General features: G+C 50.6%; 1 protein-coding gene across 1 annotated transcript in view; it reads right to left on the reverse strand.

Annotated features, from left to right (window-relative positions):
- Nucleotides 1-22,384, reverse strand: part of LOC116584281 (L-gulonolactone oxidase) — a 31,731-nt gene that overhangs the window by 4,733 nt on the left and 4,614 nt on the right. The window contains exons 4-8 of the mRNA XM_032332344.1: nucleotides 21,400-21,494; nucleotides 17,492-17,582; nucleotides 14,935-15,120; nucleotides 5,347-5,454; nucleotides 4,362-4,438 (exon numbers count right to left, since the gene is read on the reverse strand). Coding sequence (XP_032188235.1) covers nucleotides 4,362-4,438; nucleotides 5,347-5,454; nucleotides 14,935-15,120; nucleotides 17,492-17,582; nucleotides 21,400-21,494 — 557 coding nt within the window. The remainder of the gene's footprint in view (nucleotides 1-4,361; nucleotides 4,439-5,346; nucleotides 5,455-14,934; nucleotides 15,121-17,491; nucleotides 17,583-21,399; nucleotides 21,495-22,384) is intronic.

A 22,384-nucleotide genomic window follows, 5' to 3' on the forward strand; every position in this document is an offset into this window, starting at 1 on the left:
GGCTCAGTGGGTAAAGCGTCTGCCGTCAGCTCAGGTCATGAACTCAGGGTCTTGGGACTGAGTCCCACGCCAGGCTCCCTGCTCAACAAAAGTCTGCTTCTCCCTCTCCCTGCTGCTCTGCTTGTGCTCTCTGACAAATAAATAAAATCTTAAAAAAAAAAAATCATTCTCCAGCATTTAGTGAGTCCTGGCGGTGTGCTTACAAACCACGGGCTAAGCTCCTTACAAACCTCATTCCCTACAGACTGCCGCTTCGCGGTCTCTGCAACTCGGACACCTTCCGGGGATACAGATGTCATTTCCACATCACCCTCCCAACCCTGCCAGAAGCCCCATGGGAACAGCCCACATGCGTGCCCCCACTCTGCTACTGAGGACTAGCTTTGTTTTCAGTGTTTGAAGTTTTTTCATTCTTAATTGTGGTAAAAAATACATAACACGAAATCCACATCTTAGCCATTTTTAAGTATAAAGTTTAGCCATGTTAAGTATATTCACGTTGACCTGGAGTGACTCTCTGGAATCTTGCAGAGCTGAAACTCTGGCCCCAGTAAACATCTCCCCACTGCCCCTCCCCCAGCCTCTTTCTGTCTCCATGAACTTGACCCCTCTTGGGGTCTCCCAGAAGTACAATCGTACAGTATTTGCCTTCTGGGATTGGCTTCTTTCCCTCAGCATCTTGTCCTCAAGGTTAATCCATGTTGCTGCCTGCATCAGTGCGTCAGAACTGCCTTCCTTTTTAATAATATACAGCATATTAATAATACGCCATTTTAAGTGAGACTACATTTTGCTTATCCATTCCTCCATCGCACACGTGGGCTGCTTCCACCTTTTGGCTGATGTGAATAACGCTGCTGTGAACATGGGTGTGCAAAGATCTCTTTGAGTCCCTGCTTTTAATTCTTTTAGATACATACCCAAAGAGGACACAGGCTGCTGCAGGGGCCTGTCCCATCATCCCTTTCATGAGCCCGTTTCCTCCCCGCTCGGGCTCCTGTGTGCTGACTGGCTCTCCTCACGTTAGTGGCATAGCTTGTGCCTTTCCTGGAGTCACTTGAGCCTCCTGGCAACAAGGCTTGCCTAGCTTCTCCCTGCCTGCAGGTACCCTCTGCTTAGAAGCACCCTTACCACACTCCTGTCCTTTGTGGCATCCTTGCCATCTCATTTCCTGTCAAAAATCCATCTCAGCTGCTCAGAGCACCTCATGGCTGTTACAGATAAACAGTGGATTCACTTAGGTGGGGCACCAGAAACCACTGTGAGAAGGGAGTAAGCTCTACTGAACACTTTTCATGAAGACCCCATGTTGAATCCTCCAAACAACCCAACTGTTGCTAGCGGCTCTACTTTATATATGGGTAAACCACAGCTCAGAGAGGCTGAGCGATTTACCCAGAGTCACACGGCAGGAAAATGAAGGAGTGAGGACCAGAGTCCAAGTCCACTTGAATCCACAGGTCATGCTCCCCTCAAGGGCCCAAGCTGCCGAGTTTCTTGGGATTCAGAAAGGGTCCCCAGGTACCTGTTGCAGGGGTAGGGTTGGGGAAGGGTGTCGGCAGCTTCAAGGCAGATGCTCTCTGTTGTCTCCGAGGCCAGGAGCTATGATGGGGCTCCCACTGGCTCCTGAGCATGGGGCTATTCTAACCAGAGTTGCTGAGCTTGGCCTTGGCCCTGGCTCACCCTCCAGGGACCTGTTCCCAAGAGCCTGCCTTTCTGTCCTGGTCACCTCTGGCCACCAGCCTCACTCCTACAGTGGAACCCCACTGAACTCTTCAAAGACAGGCACCAGGCTTTTCAGTTGGCAATTTTTTTTTAAGCCTTTATTTATCCATTTGACAGAGAGAGAGAGAAATAGACAGAGCACAAGCAGGCGAAGCAGCAGGCAGGGGAAGCCTGACGCAGGGCTCAATTCCAGGACTCTGAGATCATGACCTAAGCTGAAGGCAGTCGCCCAACCAACTGAGCCACCCAGGTGCCCCTTTATTTGGCATTTCTTACACAGATATCTAGGAGCCTTCCCCCAGGTGCCAGGCACTGTTTGGGGGGCACTGGGGTCTGAGTGCAATGGGAAAGACAAGAGTCCCTGCCCTTGCCAGGACATGGTGAGTTTGGCTGTGAAACAGCCATTAAACCACCAAGTACCAGCTGTTATTCCCTTATTGTTCCCACACCTTCAGGCCACAGCTTAGTGAGCACCAAAGAGCGGCTGGGGTGAGCAGGATGGACGCAGTTTCCCGAAGCAGCTAAACCAGAGCCATGTGGGCTGAAGTCAGAGTCTGCCGAGCTCTCACAGAGCATCCACTCGGGCCAGGAAGTGGTAGCAGTGATTCAGAGCCCAATTGATTTGAGTGCTCCCTGGGCTTGGGCTCCCCAGACACACTCACATAAAGCTGCCGAGAGGCTGTGATGTAATGTGGAGAGAAAGCCTGAGTCGGCGTTTCCACTCATTCCCATCCATATTGTACTGAAGCGGAGGCTCCCATGCGGGCTTCCTCACAGCTCCCTTACCCTTCCCTGTGCAGACGCAGTGTATCCTGCTTCCATTTCACTCTCCTAACACTTTCCAGGCAGTTAGTCACCCCAGCGTGTGTCCCCTCGGGTGCCACCTGCAGCTCCATACCCCGGGGAAGGCCAACCCTACCCCAGATCCCCGGATGCAGACCTACAGAGCCAAAGGTCTCAGCCACATCCAGGATGCGGCAAGAACTCCAGCTAGTTCTGCATGTCCTATCATGGGTGCCACCCATGGGGGATTTCTCTGCCCTTTTGGTAGGGAAAGATTTCTTAACAAGACACAGAAGTCCCCAAGGTGAAAGAAGAGATGGCCAAATTTTACTCAATTAACATTAAGTACATCTACATGTAAAAAAAAAAAAAAAAAAAGCCATAAAAGTGAAAGATGACACAAACAGGGAGATGTTGCAACACAAAAGCTGAGTGTTCAAGATAGACCAATAAAACCCTATGGAACAGTAAGAAAAAAAATGCCCACTCAATTCCTAAAAAGGGCAAAAAACATAAATAGGTGCTTCACAGGCAAGAAATCTGAAGGGTCCATAAAATGGAAAACTGGGCACTCTTCCTAGTAAGCATGGAAATAAGAACTAAGAACCACAGTAAGCTATTATTTAATACACATCACCTGAAAGTGTAAAAGCCTGACAATTCCAACTCTGAGCGGCTTGCGGAGCAAAGAATCGGTCAGGGCTCAGCGGGGAAACTTGAGGAGGACAATTGGATGCACAAGGCTGAAGCTACTCGGGCCCAATTGCCCAGGAATTCCACTCATGACAAAGTCTACTCAAGACAAAAATACAAAAGCACCAGGAGCAACGGTTGAGAATGCTCACAGCAATGTTGTTTGTAACGGGGAAAAAAAAAAATCCTAGAAACAACCCAAATACTCAAGTATGGATAAACACAACATGGTAAATGCCTCCAGTGAAAAATGAGTAATTCCAGCTATCCCTATCAACATGGGTCATTCTCACTATGGAAGCTGAATTACAAATTTATTATTTTGGGATTCATAAAACTAAAGTATAAACAAAAGCAAGGGAATGATAAGCATAAAGTTCCGGGTGGTGGTTACTTCTTGGTAACCCCTTGGAGGCTGTGATCTGGGACTTCACGAAGACCACGCCAATTGTACGTGTCTTGTTTCATTTCTTAAGCTGCTGGTAAACCCGTGGGTGCTTATTACATGATTCTTTATACTTTTGTTTTCTGTATTATTTTTCATGTATAAAATATTTTTAAAAAATTATATGATGCCATCCCATGTCTCAGCTGAATACAGAGTTACCATTGAAGTCCCCTTAAAACCTTCCCCATCACTCAGCGTTCCATGTCTGCCATGAACAGGCATAGCATGGGCCCTGAACATGAGCACAGCTTTTATTTTATTTTATTTTATTATTTTTTTAAAGATTTATTTATTTGACAAAGACAGACACAGTGAGAGAGGGAACACAAGCAGGGGGAGTGGGAGAGGGAGAAGAAGGCTTCCCACCAAGCAGGGAGCCCAATATGGGGCTCAAACCCAGGACCCTGGGATCATGACCCAAGCCGAAGGCAGATGTCTAATGACGTAGCCACCCAGGCACCCCATTAGCACAGATTTTAGGCTGGGAAGGAGGTAGAAAACAGGACGAGAGAAGATTTACATTATCCGGGCATTGGTATTTTTTGAAAAGCTCCCCAGGTAATTTGAATGTACAGGCATGGTTGAAAATCACTGCTCTAGATCCAGGGGACACACCCAATCTACATGCATAAAGGCCAATGTGTTGTTCTGATGGACCACATCCTCAAGAGCATACAGCATATGCCGGGAAAAGGTACCCTTGCATTCCTACCTGACCCAGAGCAGGAACTCCAGTAAATAGAATCCAATGGCGTAGTCCCAAAACCAGTTGGCGCAGGAGGAGGGGGGCTGGGAAGAAGAATCTGTGATCAGTACAGGGGCAGATCTCAGCTGCTTTCCTACATATACGTATACATATACATATCCTTAAACTTTAGTTAGTTAACATACAGTGTAATACTGGTTTCTGTAGAATTCAGTGGCTGCTTTCTGACCTATGCATCACAGTGTCCCCTTAGAGAGATATGTGTCCCAGGAGTAGCTGCCTGTGTGTGTTTGGGGGTGACCGACCTGCCTACCAGTACAACTGAAAGCCTCACTTCTTGGTGACGCAGCCAAATCTCATGCCCCTTTCATGTCATGTGTATTCATGTATTTCTGTATGTATTTATTCTGCACAAGACAAAGATGTGCATTGGTCCCTCCATACGAGCCCATGAGGCAGGTATCCAGTGATCATCCTTTATGAGCCCCATGCCAGCCCCTAACACACAATGAGTGTCACTGCTCTTGTTTGACTTGTCCCCTGAACATTCATCCTAAGGGATGGCTTCATGTTCTGCTGAGCAGCAGCCCATTTGCTAAGGACCTGGGGGAGAGACAAAACCACTGATTCCTTCACCTGTCCAGTTAGGGGTGGCAAAGATGGGGGTGTTGGGGGGAAGGAGGGGGTGTATTAGATGGTTTGTCCAGGTATACCCTATGTTATCCTAGCCTGTCCTGCCAATACTTCTGCTCCCCTCTCCCACATCTAGGCTGTGCCTTGACCTCACTCCCACACATCCCTACCTGTGGTCACCTTGGATCCTTACTGGGCCAACTCTCCTTCCTCCTTCCACCCTGCTTCTGTCCTCACATTCAGTGATGCTCACTCTTGCTTTCCCTCTCACACCTCACTGATCATCGGGACAAAGACAAATGTCAGCCACCCTGGGGACTGCAGGCTGTGTGTAAGGATGGGATGATGCTGTTGCTACCTTGTTGGTGTGGTCCTGGTAGATGACGCTGACATTCTCGCTGTGCGGGAACCAGAGGAAGCGAAAGTATTCGGATTTCTTGAGGTGGCTGTCCAAGTTGTTAAGAACCTGACCCCCACAGAAGGAGAAAGGGAAAACTGTGTTGGTTACAGGATGATGGTGGGGGAAGTACTGGGACTCAGGGCCTGGGGGTGCATCAGATTCTCCCCACCAAGGAAAATACTTACAATTGTCCTAACAATGCCAAATGACATGGAATGTGCCTTGGAATATGCTGGGCATGAAGATGGTCTTTTTTGCATGTTGACTTCCCCAAGTAGCTCAGAGGAAAGAAATGATTTGTCTTGACTGGAACAGATCTTAGCTATGTGACTTTGGGCAAGGCATGTAACATCCCTGTGCCTCAGGCTCCTCATCTATAAAATGGGACTAATCACAATACCCATGGCAGGACTGGTATGAACACCTAGAGAATGCTTACCGTGGTGTCACAGACATGGTAAGCGCTGGACAGGTATAAGCTGCTGCTGTCGCTACCCTCACACTGTCACCACTGCCATCATCATCATCCTTGTCATCCTCATCCTTTATCCCCATAATGCCTGACGAACAGAAGAATCTTGCTCTAATATGACTGATCATTGCACTCCTGGAGATGACATCACAGAGCAAATAATGTCTCCCTAAAACCCAACAAGTAGATATAGGACAATTTCTGAGACTGGGGTAGCCAGACTGGGGTTGACAGGGAGCTGGGAGGTTGAGGAAAAGCACCACTGGTCTCAGAGTAAGTTCTGATTTGAGCCCTGGTCTTCAGCTTACCGGCTGTAAACCTTGGAGGAGCCGTGCACCCTGAGCTTTGGCTTTCCTATCCATAACACGTGAGCATATGTGCAATGAAATGACATAATCTACATCAAAGCTCCTAAGTTCAGTGATTGTCCTGTGGGATGTGCCCAAGGAACAGTCTGGTTCTGGATCTGGTCAATGCTAGCACACACACACACATCAATATACCAGTGCTAATCCCCCCAAAGTCCCTAGCTGGGACTTCCAGAAAGCCCTCTTGAGTGCCCTGGGTAGCATCTCTCCATCTATAGAATGACGATAGTAATATCTTTCCTTCCTTCCTTCTAGGGCTGTTGTGAGGATCAGGGGCGATCATGGATTTAAAAGTATTTTATAGGGACGCCTGGGTGGGTGGCTCAGTTGTTAAATGTCTTCCTTCGGCTCAGGTCATAATTCCAGGGTCCTGAGATCGAGTTCCACATCAGGCTCCCTGCTCAGCACGGAGCCTGCTTCTTCCTCTTCCTGCTGTTTCCCTGTTTGTGCTTGCTCTCTTGTTCTCTCTCTCTCTCTGACAAATAAATACATAAAATCTTTAAAAAAAAAAAATAAAAACACTTTATAAGCTGTAAACTCAACATGTGAGGGAGGGAGGACAGAGTGTCAGGAAAAACAGGAAAAAAAAAAAAAAAGCTTACTGCCCAAACACATTGTGGGGAATTTGGTACTCAACATAGACCAATGACTGGATCCAATCATGGGTCAATCCAGTGCCTAAAGAGGTTAGTGAGCTTGAGGAAGGATGGCCACATCCGATCTGGAAGGAAGGTGAAGTCAAGACGAAGCACTGAGATGAACCCATCTCGAACTTGAGTTTGGAGTGTCTGAGAGCAGTGGAGCTTTAGAATTCTGACTCTTTGTTACGACTGTCAGGGAGGCCCCCTGATTTGCTAGCCAGTGCGTGGTACAGCCAGGAATACAAGGATGGGTTGGACGATTGCTGCATTCAAGTGATGTGGCTGTCATCCTAACCCTCCCCCACCCCACCCTGGCTCCAGTCTGTTGGTCCCTTGTTGTATTTCTGCAAATGTCTCCCTAGCCTTCTCCTGTGACCCACTGCTGCTGCTGTGATGTAGTCTACGCCCTTCTTAGCTGTCACCCATATTCTTTTTTTTTTTTTTTAAGATTTTATTTTTTTGACAGAGTGAGAGATCACAAGTAGGCAGAGAGGCAGGCAGATAGAGAGGGAAGCAGGCTCTCTGCTGAGCAGAGCGCCTGATGCAGGGCTCGATCCCAGGACCCTGAGATCATGACCTGAGCCGAAGGCAGAGGCTTAACCCACTGAGCCACCCAGGCGCCCCCGTCACCCATACTCTTGCACGGCCTCATACTAGACCCCCTTTCTCATCTCCCCAGACAACATCTACAGAGAACATACAAAGCACAGCTCAGAAATCCCCAGCAGCTCTCTATCCTATAGAATAAAGCCCACACAACTTAGTTCAGCAGCCATGACCTCCATCCACAAACACTGTCTGATACAATAGCCACTGGCCCCACATGGCCATTGAGCCCTGAAAAGTGACATTATCTGAATGGAGATGTGTGTAATTCAAATGCTCCTCATAAAGCCATCTCCTCCCATTCTAAGTGGCTTCTACATACACTGCATTCATCTCAGAACTAGATTGTCGTTACTGAAGCATCCCTCTATCTCTGAAATTGGGCAGCATTCTCTTCCAGGTCAGGGACTGTTTCACCCAGCTTTGACTCCCCCTGCTAGAGCACAGATAAGTACAATTTTTGTAAAGAACCAGACAGGACATATTTCAGGCTTTGGGGGCCAAATGGTCTCTGTTGCAATACTGAACTCTGCTGTGGTAGCGTGAAAGCCATTACAGACAATACATTGACAATGGGTGTGGTTGTGTGCCAATAAAAGTTTATTTACAAAAGCAGGCAGTGAGACAGATTTTTGCCTGCAGGCTGTGCCTTCTCAACCCCTTGCCTTAGAGCTGCTGGCACAATGCCTTGCACAGAAAATGCTGGAGTACCCTATCACTCCTTATTAGAAGAGGAAGGACTTTCCTGCTGTGCTGAAGGCCCAGGAAAAGTTCGGGATGAAATTCCAAAGCCCCTGTCTCTATCACTTCCATCCTGATAGGGTGAGGAACCCATGGCCCACAGGATTCACATGTGGGGAGCCTCTGCGCAGAGCTAATTTTTCCCCTGGGAGAGCCAGGAACACAGCCTGTTGGCTTGGCCTGGAGGATGGGGCTGGGACACTGGGAAGGAGAAAACCACCTCGTCTCCTCCTCGTTGGCATCCCAGGCCACCCCCCTCTATTGCCCAGAACCCCAACTGTAAATGTAATAATGATGCCCTTCTCAGCTCTGGTGCCGGAATTCAGCTTCCTACACAGACGGGAGTGATGAGACTCAGGCCCTCATTCCATTTTTGTGCCTCTCTCCTGACACCAGCCATTTGATTTCCTCCTTGCATAAAAGAAACAAGGCATATATTCCCCAGGCCAACACACAACTGTAAGCTTCTAGAGGCATGAACCATGCATAATGAAGCTCTGGACTCTCCGTGGCCCCCAACTGAGCACCAAGACGCTGCTGAACGGTGGTGAAACAGTGACACCTCTGCCCTGCCAAACACACACACACTGTAAATTAAAGTCTCTCTTTCAGGACCCACAAACCATCCTATCTGGAGGAAGATGGTCCCTAGGATCATGGACTTCCTTGATCTGACTTGGGTCTCCTGGGAGCACTACCACAACAATTTGGGTCCCAGAGGAATCTCTCCCTTGGCACATTACAGGCATGAAGGGTTCTAGCAGATTCTTCCCCCCCAGATTTTGATGTTGTAGCACTGCTGAGCTGGCTTTTGAGAACTGGCTATCAGGCTTGGGAGCAGAGGGCTCCAAGTTGATGGGTGTGTGTTGGGGTTGGGGGTTACTCAGCCTCAGCAAAGTGGTTGGCATCTGGACAGGTTGGTGACACACTAAAACCAATCCTGCTTCCTGGGGCCCTACAGGAGCGGTGACAAGGCAGCCAGCTGTCATCATCACATCTCACTATGCTTTGGGTGGCATAAAGGGCAAAAAGGTTGACAACAATTTCTAAGATCTTCATGCCTTCTGAAGATGGGAGCAGATGAGGAAAATCCCAGGAAGGATGGATTTTTAATAAACTGCTGATCAACTGACCTTGAATTACCTTGCATTGAGCACTGCCTTGTATTTTGTGGGTGCTGGGGAGTAAGAAACCTCAGATAAATCCCTGCCCTCCAGAAACAAGTCACCAAGCAGCCAAAGGGAAGGGGGGACATTTCAAGAAGTGGTGACAATGTCCAGGAGCAAACCGGGTGACCAGCACCCCTAGCCTGGAAAGTATAGCTTTGACTTGGATTTGGGGGATCCACACACAGCAGATGTTTCTAGGTAATATTCTCTGTGAGTAAAGTCAGAGCGAGGAGGCACTGGGGGTTCCTCTCTCTGAGGCTCTAAAGAAAAGGGCAGAGGGTTCACCTGCTGTGTTTCCTTGAGTCCTGACAACATCTCACAGGGACAGTGGAGCTCTTATTAGAGACTCCTCCAGACTCACACAGTGTCAGCAAAGACACGGGGCTTCAAACCTGGTAGTCTGACTTGGAGAGATATTTCCAAACTCTTCACCGCACCCCTCATGATGGGTCTACTTGGGCTCTTCCAAAGTTCAAGACTAGAAGACCCACGGTAGGTATTTTATAGACACGTGCTGGATGGAAGGCAGGAAAGAGGAGAAAAGGGAAGGAAAGATATAATAAGGGAAGGAAAAGTGGCGGAGCAGCTAGTGTTCGAACTTAACTTTGTGTGCAAGAAGCGACTGTCATTCTCCTTCGTCCTGGTTTCTGGTCCTCCTACTGCTCAAATGCTCCTCCTGTAGCCCAGGACCAGTCAGCCTGGAGGGCTTGGCCATCAGGGACAAGCCCGTGGTCAGACAGGACATGCGCTGCGGAGCTGCGCACATCTTGGAGCTGCCAACACAGAGCAGCAGCTTGCCACCCCCATGGAGGTGGGAGTTTCCTGGCAACCTAAATGGCCAAAAACAAGGAGTAGCTACCAATGCCAGAACAGGAGGCTGCCCTGTCTTCCTCTTGGTTCTCAAAAACTCAGGCCTCGTGAAGGTTAAGTTCACAAGGTTAGTTTTCCTTTTAGATGAGAGGGAAAACATCCCAGGCTGAGCAAGGGGGAGAAGCTGTTCTAACGACCATTTTCTGATCCTTCCCTCTGCTTCCATGGGTTTGTTTCCTTTGAGGGGAGCAAGGTCTGTGTTATGTGGCTTTCCATATCCACTTAGCTCCTTTTCCTAAGCATTCAAAGCCTCTCCGAGGTGCCCTTTAAAGGCTGATTTGAGTGGAGAGAGCAAAAGCAAATTAAATATGGGGCCATCTATTGCACAGCCGCCTTGGAATAAATCACAGGGCTGCAGATGCTGCTGACCTTCTGCGGCAGTCCTTGTTTCTGCCTGTGCGAGTGTGGGGAGGGCTGTGGGCGGGTTCCACGGAAGCTGATGATGGGTTTCTCAGGGAGGAAGGCCGCCTCTGCATCAGTGGTGGGGGAGAGCAGCAGTCACCCGCTCACAGAAAGGGGGTGATCCACAGAGTGCTTGCTGTCTCACAGACTCCTACTCCATGAGCCCCCTTGGGGTGAACGGGGGTCTATGTGGGAGCCATGGGGGGATGTTCCTTACAGGGCTCATGCCTCTCCTCAGGGGCAGGGCCCAGGCACTTCACCAGATGCTCCAAAGGAGAGAAACAGTAATGCCAGAGGTGACTCTTGCCTCCAGGGTGTGGCGAGCAGGTGGGGGGCAGCTTCGAATCCAAGTGCTGCTCCGACAGAATGCTGGAGCTGAGAAAGCTCTTAGGGGCCATCTGCTCTGACCCTGCTTTTAAAAGGTAAAGAAACTGGGGAGCCCAAATGTGAGGGATTTGCTCAATCAGGGCCAGACTTGGGGGGCTCTGCCTCCCTCCCCAGAGACCTTTCATTACATCCTGTTGAGTGTTTATTGGCGTGTGATTGTGTGTGTGTGTGTGTGGCGCTACTTTGCCTTTTAGGAAAGGAGCTCTCTACTGCTATTTCTCATGTGTCATCACAACCTTTCAAAATCAAAGAAGTCAGGGGGCGCCTGGGTGGCTCAGTCAGTTCTAAGACTCTGCCTTCGGCTTGGGTCATGGGTTCGAGCTCCACATCAGGCTCTCTGCTCAGCAGGGAGCCTACTTCTCCCTCCTCCTCTGCCTGCCACTCCCCCTGCTTGTGCTCTCTCTCTCTGTCAAATAAATAATAAAATCTTTTTAAAGAAAACTAAAGAAGTTGGAAGCTATGAGAACATAGCCCATTGCCTAGAGTCACTTAGAATTTTCGAGGATGTCATGTCTAAGTTAGAAGTCTCCATGTTGAGGTAAGTTGGAGGCAAAAAAAATCCTTGAGCTCTGGATAGACACAGAGGCCAACCCGTGTGTGTGTGTGTGTGTGTGTGTGTGTGTGTGTGTGTGTGCATGCACACACATGTGTGAGTGTGCTGGGGTAGAGTCGAGGCCTGAGCTCAGGCTCCCCTAGAATCAAGACTTGGCTATAATTACTATTAATCAATCTCAGCTGGGCCAGGGGAGGAGCAGAAAGAGAACAGACCAGGTACCAGGAGACCGTCCATCCACTCAGCTGTAATATCCTACCAGGAACCTGGGGGCTGGTCCTACTGACAAAAAGCAGCCATTTTTTTAAAATCTCCAGGTCAAAACCTTCAGCTTAAAGTAACAAGTGGTGACCTATGTGAGAGGCAGGAAAATAGATTCAACTATCAAGCACATGACAGCCCCTTCCCGCCTGGAAGTGGTCTGTGCTGTACTTCCATCCCTTAACCTGCCCTGTGCTCCACTGGAACCATCTCGCCAAGGTCAGCTACAACCTCCTCAGGACCACACTGGTTAACACTCCAATTCCTCATGGAACTGGACCCCGTTGCAGCTCCGTCCCGGACTCCTGGCATCCCTTGCCCTTGTGGCCAACCTCTCCTCATTGGCTTCATTCCTCTATCACCCATTCTCCTTGGCCTCCTTCTTGACACCCTCCCCATCTTCTTATCCACTTGCTTCACACCCAAACCCACCCTCTCTGGGTGATCTTGCCTATCCTGTGACCACCTGGAGGGTGGACGACCCCTACTTTGGCCTGAACTGTATCCATTCCACATTCATATATCAAAATCCTAACCCCCAGGACCTCGTAATAGGACTGTATTTGGAAACAGGGACTTTAAAGAAGCAATTAAGGTTAAATGAGGTCATTGGGTGGACCCCAGTAGAACATGACTAACACCCTTGTAAGAAGAGAGTAAGACACAGATACACACAGACAAGAGACCACGTGAGGACATGCAAGAAGACAGCCGTCTATAAGCCAAGGGAAGAGTGCTCCGAGGAACCAACCCTGTAGACATCTTGGTCCAGTCCATGCTATTTGTTACCACAGCCCCAGCAGACTAACACAACCCCTCAGTCTCTACCGCCAGCCTCTGCCTCCTGCCCGAGTTCCAGTACCAGCTGCCTTTCAATACCTCCACGTGAGGCACCTCAAACCCGAGTTCCCAGGCTAAACTCATCATCTTGCTCCCCACACCTGCTGTGCCTCCTGGATTCTCCACTTCCATGGGAGCGCTCTTTCTGCCTCCAGCTTCTGACTCCCTCAACTCCACACTCAGCTGCCAAGTCCTACTGGGTCCTCATCTTAAGTATCTCTTGAACTTGTGCCCTAAAAAAGTGGGCTTGGCTCTGTATTCCAGCCCCTTGAGTACCTCTCCAGTCTATGCCCACTCTATCTCATTCTCTCCCACATCCCCCTCCCAGCTCTGACTCTGGTCAGAGCTCTCTCTGCCAGGCTCCCTTGGGACTTGGCGGTTGTTACGAACTACTTCTTTGGCTCCTGGCTGGGCCATCTGCACTGGCTACTGTCTCCAGTGTCAAGTCCCAGAGCAGGTTGCTTAGTCTGTTGGTTTGCGGAGGAGAAGAAGGGGATACCCAGGTTTCCCAGCTGAAGCCTGAGAGGAAGGCATGGGTCGTATCTCAGTCCCTGCCACATCTTGCCCCATGACCAGCATGGAGGGGTCATCCTCCTAAGAAGTAGAGAAGGGAAAGCCTGAGAATTCTAGAGGCACGAGGGCTAAAGGGAAAATCAATCCTTGCAGCAGGTGGTCAGAATATTATTCTGTGGTCTCAGGAATTACCCTGGAGTTTCGAATGCTGACCCCACAGGAGGCCTCAGCCAACACGCCTGGCACTGAACAGAATGTAAGATGCTTTCTGAACCCCACTTGGGGTGAACAGGGGTCTAGACTTGCCCTCTAGCACTGGTGGGGAAGATTGTAGCTGGCTGAGCCAGGCCTAGGTGGCATCAAAGGACTCCGAGTCTGGGCTGGTTCCAGCCAGACCCTTGTGGGCCTCCCTGGCTTAGCCACACCTTGTCCCTGCCAAACAGTTCCATGAAATGTCCTTGTCCCAAAATAGTCCTACTTTCTTGAGCCAAGGCTCAGGCAGTTATTTGCCAATTATTTGCCAATCAGACTCAGTACTGGTACTGCAGGGATCAACGCCGCCTCCCATCATAGCTGTGCAATCCCTTTCTTACCACCAACTGGGAGATCTGGGAATCTATTTCCACCAAACACCATGCCTCTGAGTAAGGGGGCCTTCAGAATGTAGGGCTTTGCCCTCTGGTTTCATGCATTAAAAATTCTGAGGTAAGGATTTTAGACCTGGTTCTAAGTAACTGTATTCTTCTTTTATCACTGACTAGATGCCACTGGGGACATATTTTAATACTGAATTAGATAATTTATGTGTGTTACCTGATATAATCCTCAGATTCAATACTTCAAGGTCGATATCTCCAACTTTCTTTTTGGATGAGGAAACTAGGGCTTAAGAAGTTTAAATGACAGGCTCAAGGTCACAGCTTAGAAGTGGCAGAATTCAAGGCCAGGTCAACTGGATAGCCAATCCCACCCTACCCATGTTGGGTCAGTAATGCTTACATCATTCACTATTTCAACTGTGCAGAGGGGTCTACTCATATTGAATGATAAGGTGACCATGGAGGCACTCGAAGACCAAGGACCTTGAACCATAGATTTGACTCCCATAGACTTAGTGATTACCAGGCATTTCAGGGCTGCTGCATGCTACCCATCCATCCACGTGTCCATCCGTGCATCTGTGTATTCATGAAACCAATTATCCATCCATCCATCCATCCATCCATCCATCCATCCATCCATCCATGCATCAATCCATCTCTCCAGTCAGCCAGCCAGCCAACATGCTTTTCGTTCATTCCCAAAACATCACCATCAGTCAGAAGTCATCCTTTCCATCCCTCCATCATCTGGATCCACATTCCTTGTGTGTTACCTTGGGCAGCCAGTCCAATGCAAAGTTAGCCCACCCGCTTGGTTGTGAAGAAGCCATTGTAAAGGGAATCCTGGGCACCTGCTACAGCTCAGTGCAGTCGAGAGTTAATGCCTTCCCAGAGCACCCAACCTCCCTTCTCACCCAGATGTCTGCCAACCCCAGGCAGTTCCTCTGAGCTTCACTGACCTGCTCAGAAAGGGACGAGACCACAGTATCCTTGGGGCAAGGAAGAGCTAGAAAGGTCAGCCCACTCCCGTATTCAGGGGGCCGTCAGTGGAGCATGACCTACCGGTCAGCATCCTCCCTTTATTTTCTGAGGTTGAGCAGGGGCGAGGAAGATGCCAGTACCTCTTCCAGGGTGGAGGGGAAGGAGACCTCCTGCAAGTGGAACTGGGGCACACACTGCAGGGTGACGGTGAGGATCACTCCCAGGCAGCCCAGGTGCACCCGCGCCGCCTGGAACACCTCTGCGTTGCTGGACTCGGAGCACTCCAGAATAGTCCCATCGGCCGTCAGCAGGGTCAGCGCCACCACCTAGCCGTGGAGAGCAGTGCTTTAGAACCCTGGTGGCATTTCCCTTAGACCCCAGCTGAGGCCTTCCCTGCCCTGTATGTCCTGGGAAGCCAGGAGGGGAGGTGTCTATCCCCGGAAGATCAATGCCACCTGGCCACAGGGCAATGGGGAACCAGAGGCTCTGTCCAGCAGCATCAGCCCCCGCGCTCTTACCCCCGGTGCCCATTTCCAGAGGAATCCTCTTTTCTCACCGGTTTAAGTACTTCTCCACACCCTGCTACCTGCTAATTCAGATGGAAATTGCTTTTGACATGTGTAGTTGGTGGCTGGGGGCTCCGGGTGAGAGAATGGACAAAGCCAAACTAATTCTCATTAACAGCGACCAATTCCAGAGGGGAGAAATTGGCAGAAATGGGGCACAATGGCCATCTGTAGGAGTGAGGGCATCAGAATCATTTTTGTAGAAACCAGATTTTGTTCATGATCCAGAGCTGTGAGTAAGAACTGGCCAGTGAAACCCCTCGGCAGGGTCCAGCCACAGATAAAGGTAGGCACTTCTTTACTAGCTGTGTGACCTTGGGCATGTTACCCAACCTCTCTGTTTCCTCATCTGCAAAATGAGGACAATAACTGTCTCAGAGACAGTGTGTGCCATATCCAGCTGAGTGTCCGCTGTACAGAGGACGTTGAAATGTCAATCCCTCCCCTCGATCCCGGCCCTTGGCATAATATAAAATAGCAGGCCTCTCCCGCTCCTTTCCAGCTGAGCTCCCTAAGAAAAGGGGATAGGAAATCTGTGCATTTCGATTTGTGGTCACCCAGAATTATTTCATACTCTGCTGAACATTCCTCCCCGAGCTTGGAGAGAGTCGTGGAATGTCCACAGAGGGCTCCAAGTGCCAGAGGATCAGGTCCCCCCAAAGACCAGCATGCTTTGCTGTGGCCACTCTTGCCTGTGGGAGGGGCCGAGCGCAATGAACACAGGTGCCCTTGGTTGGTTTCCCCTTCCCTGGCTCAGGCCAGGACACCCTTTACCTGCCTGGGGATTCTGTGGGGCTTTGTGGTCGAAAGAGGGAAGGGAGAAGGACAAGAGCAGCCAGAGTCTGTGCACAGTGCTGATGAGAAAGCAAAGTTCTAAGGCCGAGTGTGAACTAGGTTTCCCATGTGGTATACAAGAAAACAAATGTTTTTTTTTTCCTATGTGATATACAAGAAAACAAATATGTATTTTTTTTTTTTAAAAAAAGAATCTCTTGGAAATTCCTTATGGGCTGTTTTCCTTTGATCTCAGAGCCACTCTGAGACCAGAGCACATGGGATCCAGTCCCCAGAAGTCACCTGCTGGCAATGCTTGATGGGGCATCTGCTTACCTCAGCAGAGAGCCACACACCTGGGTAGTTGACTAGGGGTCACTGAAGTGACCCCTGTGGTCCAATCCCCAGCCATCCTGAAATTGTTTTACAGCACAGAGTGGGAGCTTCAGAAAGGCCCCTGTCTTACAAGCAAAACCCATCACAAATGCTTATTGAGCACTAACTGTGTGCGCTCTTTTAAGTACCCCGGATGCATTGCAGTTGTGACCACCCCCATTTTCCAGGTGAGCGAACCCAGGAGGCCAGAGGTAGAGACAGGGATCTCTCCCAGCCCCGACAGTGAGCGGCCGGCCTCCCCGGGCACACAGCCGGGCCTGTCAGGAAGTCCCTCTAACACGCAGCTCCCAACACAGAAATCACACATTGTCCTCGGCTCAGCCACGTAGGTAACATAAGCTACCTCCTTTGGTCCTCCTGGCTTCTCTCTGAATTACAGAAGAAAACACGGAGGTCTGGAGAATTAAAAGAAGTTGCCTACAGGCGCATGCCTACTGTATATGGGAGGCAGCTTTTGAACCCAGATCCAAGTCCCGAGTCTGGTGGGTAACCAGTTCCCCAGACCGGTCTCTCCTGAAGTTTAAGAAATGCTTTTCAATGGTGATCAGGGGCAGATCTGGGCCCACACCCGCTGGACTCCACTCCAGATGGCCCCAGCTCCAGTCCTGGCCCCTCCCCTCCCTTGCTAACCTCGGGAGACCTCTTGCTCTGTCTGGCTCAGAGGGGATGGAAGCTCTCGCCCTACTTGCCCTTTTCCACAGGGTGGCCTGGACACTCCTGAGAGGTAGGGGTGACTGATCACTGGTGTCTGTTGCAGACAAACGAAGCTTAAAGGAGAGAGAGTGGGTGGAGGGCACCTGCCAGAGGAGGGAGTTGGGCTGGCTGAGACCCACGTGGAGCTGAGCTGACAGTGCCCACAGAGCCCCTGATTTCCTGGGGCTGCCTGGAAGAGGTGTTCATCCCACCCCCCACCCCATGGCCATCAGTGGCAGTCAGCGGAGCAGCCAAGTGGGGGACTCACCTGGGTGGCCAGGATGCCGTGTTTGATCCCAGTGTTGTGCGTTCCAGACCCAATGACGCCCCCTGCGGTCACATCTGACACAGCTCCCAGGCTGAGCTCAGCAGGAGGGAGTGAAAGGGACACAAGGGACTGGTGGTTAGGCTTCCCTGGGACCATACCCTCTCTCTCCCCTGGGCTGCAGGATGAGGCCCCTCAGAGCAGAATAATAAATTCATCACTTGTCTAGGCTCTGGCCCCAAATGTACCGTGACCTAGTTTGTCTGACGTGGCGGCCCTTCCCTTCTCTGAGCCTCTGCCTCCTCGTCTCAGGGGCCTGTCAGTTAAGCTGGTGGGGGCACGGTCCAGCTCTGAGGTGGCCTGGCTGCCCAGCTCTGGGGTTTCTGCAGGGTGGGACCATCCCCTTCCATGGGCCGCATCTGCCAACAGTATCTTCTCCACCAAGCGAAGGCGCAAACGCTCCTGCGAACACCTCTAGCCCCAGCCTGTCAAGGCCCGCAGAGTCCCTGAGGGAGTGACCTGGTTCGAACGGCTCACACAGGTGACCCAGGAAGGTATGAGGAGGCAGGAGCTTCCCTGAACCCACAGGAGAGGAGGAGGAAGAGGAGCTGGTCACCTCTCGGGGTCCCCAGGATGAGCCCAGGTCTCTCAGCCCAGAGTCCTGGGCCCTGGAAGGAACACTAACAGCACTGCGTGTGAACCCGGGGACCAGAGTCCTGAGGGGGAGCAGGAGCCCTCTAGAGGCAGGCTCTGGGGGCAGGAATTAGAAAGATGTGCCCAGAACTCAGGGTCAAGGGAAAAGCGTGCTCAAAAATGCTACTTCTTAGAAGCGTCCTCGGACACATCCCAGCCACAGCTTAAAGGAGAAGGAAACCGATATTTATTTTACTAAAGGCTCCGGGGTGTCGCAGGGGTGGGAGCAGTGTGTGCTACCCAGCATCATCACGACAGGGCAGCCCACGGGAGAGACAGGCTCAGTGGCTGAAGCCGTGTGCCCACCACCTCACGCACCCACGCTCTCCGCACACACTGAGGATCTCTGAGGCAAGTGGGCCCTGACTCCCAGAGGCAATGCAGGACACCTGCGGTGAAGGCAGTGATTAGTAAGGTCAGCCTCAGACCTTCCTCTAGAGGCGATGAGACCTGGGGGGCCGTCCTGGCAGAACAGGGAGAGGACGAAGAAACCCATGCCTCTCCAACCTCCCCTCACTCACCCCCATTATCACGTTTGTCTCTAGCCTTGTCTCTCTGTCCACATGAGTTGGTTTACTTCTGAAAATACCAGAATGGATTTTCTTTTTTAAAAGAAAGATTCTATTTACTTATCTGAGAGAGAGAGAGAGAGACAGAGTAGGAACAGGGGGGAGTGGAGGAGGGTCAGAGGCCGAGAGAGAAGCAGACTCCACGCTGAGCAGAGAGCTTGATGTGGGAGTAAATCCCAGGACCCTGAGATCGTGACCTGAGCCAAAGGTAGACTCTTAACGGACTGAGCCACCTAGGCATCCGGAAAATACCAGAATGTTAAAAGAGGATCATGGAATCCTGCTCTCAGGAAATCCTCCAGCGTGAGGAAAGGCATAGCACAAAGACGTTCATCACAGCCTTACGTAGAATTGTGACCACCTGAGAAGGACCTCAGTGCCCACAAAGGGGTGGTTCATGGAATTCAATGTGTCTCCTCTTCTCCACGTAGCCTACCAGACTAAAAAACAATATGGAAATGGGCCTGTGACCACTGTGTTCAAAGAAGTAAACTGGATTACCTCGGGAGGTAATCTTGGAGCTAACCTCGGAGACCTCTTGCTCTGTCTGGCTCAGAGGGGATGGAAGCTCTCGCCCTACTTGCCCTTTTCCACAGGATGGCCTGGACACTCCTGAGAGATAGGGGTGTCTCATCACTGGTGTCTGTTGCAGACAAAGGAGGCTTAAAGGAGAGAGAGTGGGTGGAGGGCACCTGCCAGAGGGAGGGAGTTGGGCTGGCTGAGACCCACGTGGAGCTGAGCTGACAGTGCCCACAGAGCCCCTGATTTCCTGGGGCTGCCTGCCTTCAGTGAGGCCCTGAGGAAGAGGGGTCAAGGAAGGAAGGGTCAGACTAGCCTCCGAGAAACTGGAGAGAACACGGCCAGAGGCAAGATCATCTCAGAACCTGAGGAGTGAGGCCCCAGCGGAGCGAGAAGGTCAGTGAGCACAGATTTTACTGAGCCGTTACATGGGCCATCTTTAACTCATCCAGATCTCTGAGCGCCCTGTTTTCAGACCCATTTTCTACACCTGAGGCCCAGACGGGTCAAGGAGCTTGACTAACAGGGAACAGCAACATTTGTACCCAGGCCCTCTGCTTCTGAAGCTGGGGTCTACACCAAGCTGCTGTCCTGCCTCCTCCAGTCCACCACATGGGGGAGTATTCCAGAATTTTCCAGATATGTGACTTCGGGAAGCCACTTAGCCTCAGACCCCGGCTTCTTCCTCTGGAACTAGGCTTCTATTCCTCACCTGTCAAGCACCCAGCGCAGGGCACCCACCCTCTCTGACTCAGCTCTGTTCTTCTCTTCAGCCCCCCAGCCAGATACTCCTGGAGTCCCCACAAGCATCCTTAGAGCTGTCTACCCAGGCTCCTATGCGATATACAGGGTAAGACTCCTGACTCCCTCTGAGTTACAGAAGGGCCCCAGGCAAGCATCCACTTGAGGAGGATTGGGTCCCCGGAGGGGAAGAGAGACAAACCATGAACAAGCGTCAGAGTCCAGAAGTTAATGCCCATCATGACTAAAACATGTCTCCTCCTGTCATCACTGGTCACAGATTCTGTCCCACTATCTGCTCAGGGCGCCTGTGTGCCCCCTCCTCATCCAGGACTTTTGCTTGTGCTGTTTTCTCTGCCTGAATCCCCTCTTTCCTCTTTTTTTCTGATTTATACCTGGTTACCCTTTAGGACTCAGTCCAGGGGCCCCTTCTGCAGGCCCCCTGATTCCTATCCCCTCATATGTTCCCCTGTCTGCCAAGGCTGAGAGCCCCACAGTGCCCCCAGATACTTCTCTGACTTGAACCCACTGTCTTGCATTAAGCTTATCATTTGGGGTGTTGGTCTGTCCCTTGACAAGAGTTCCTAGGGTGTTACTCATCTTTGCCTCTTAAGGGCCTGAACAAGACCTACACATAGTAGACACCTCATAAATGTTTGAGTTGCCATGATGTTTGGAGAAGCAGGAACAGAATAGATGATTTCCAGAGGAAAAAGATGTAGCAGTGCCTCCAGGCCTGTGGTAAGAGAGCTCAGGCAAATGGACCACCCATGCTTAAAAACAAACAACAGGCTTCCGTGAGTGCAGTTTCCAGCTGCAAAGGGACTGCTACCCCACTATCCAAAACACCTGTCATCTTTATCCAATGGTTGAAATTCTACAGTTAGACATTCAATACTTTGGCTACATCTGACACCTGTTTCAGTGGAAATCCCCCAATATTAAATCCAGGTGATGACTGACACATTTGCTAGGGAGATGAGTACACCCATAGGTAAGGATGCCCCAAAGTCCTGTGGCTCCGGTAGCAGGTCCTTTGGTTCCTCTGCACTTAGTTGGCATACCCTTCTGTCTGGGTCCCTACAATTGTCTATTGCAAGTTTTAAGAAAAATTTAATCCACAGTTTTCCAGCCCCTTTACAAGACTCTTCCTTAATGCTCAGCTCGTCTCTGACCTGTTTCTTTGTATTCTCACAAGACAGTCCCTGAACTCATGGGGGATGGGAGACAGGTACGCCACAAAGAAAAGAACAGGGGTCCAGAGAAAGGGGCTGTGCCCTGGGAAGTGTTTCTCTCTCTCCTGCCAGATCCTTGAGCGTCCAGCTGAGACCCCAAGCAAGGGGTGGAGGGCAGCATTGGCCCATCAGGAATGGGAGAAGTGGCTCTTACTTGGACAAGGCCAGGCCATGCTTGCCCAGCTGTGGGTGCAGGTCAGCCAGGAGGATGCCAGCCTCCACAGTCACCTGCTTCTTCTCTATGTCCACCTGCAAGAGACCAACATAGGCTGGGGTCAGCTAGGCTCTCACCCAGCCCCCACCCGGAAGCCACTGCCCCACGAATAAGAACGTATCTGTCCCAGCCTGTGGTCAGCTCAAGCCTCCGCTGGCTGCAGGCAACCAAAGCGAGGATGGGCAGAGCTCTGGATTTGCGGGAGTTCTGGGAATACCGTCATCCCCCCTTATCTACAGGGGATGCTTTCCAAGACACCCAGTGGATGCCTAAAAATGCAGATAACACTGACCTTTACATAGACCATGTTTTTCCCTACATACACACACTTATGATAAAGTTTAATTTGTATATTATGCATGGTCAGAGAATAACAACCATAACAAAATTAAATAGGACAATTATAACAATATACTGTAATGAAGGTTACGGGACTGCAGTCTCTCTTAAGGTATCTTATACTGTGCACAGCCTTTCTCGTCCTGTAAGGATGTGAGATGGTAAAATGCCCATGTGATGAAAAGAAATGAGGTGAAGTACATAGGAACTCCGACATAGGATTAGGCTACTGTTGACCTTCTGATGATACGTCCTTCTGTCCTTCTATGCCCTTCCAATCATCTGCTTTCCAATGGCAGTTTACAGTGGGTTACTGAAACCACAGAGAGCAAAACTGTAGGTAAGCGGGGGCTGCTGTGTTCTGTGGAACCCCTTCTTCTTGCAGGGGAAGGAAAGGAGGAGCAAGGAAGAGAAGGGGTTCGCTCAAGGTCACTGGCAGAACTGGGTTAGAGTTCAGGTCTCCTAATGGCCACTACTGTGCTTTCTCCCGATCTCACCACACTCCCCAGACCCAGGACGGTGGGATTCCCATAGAGCCGTGCAGAGTCGCCAGCTAGGGAGGGTCTAACCCTGCAAGGGGTTGAGT

The sequence above is a fragment of the Mustela erminea genome, chromosome 2 (genome assembly GCF_009829155.1).
Source record: "Mustela erminea isolate mMusErm1 chromosome 2, mMusErm1.Pri, whole genome shotgun sequence".
Lineage (NCBI taxonomy): Eukaryota > Metazoa > Chordata > Mammalia > Carnivora > Mustelidae > Mustela > Mustela erminea.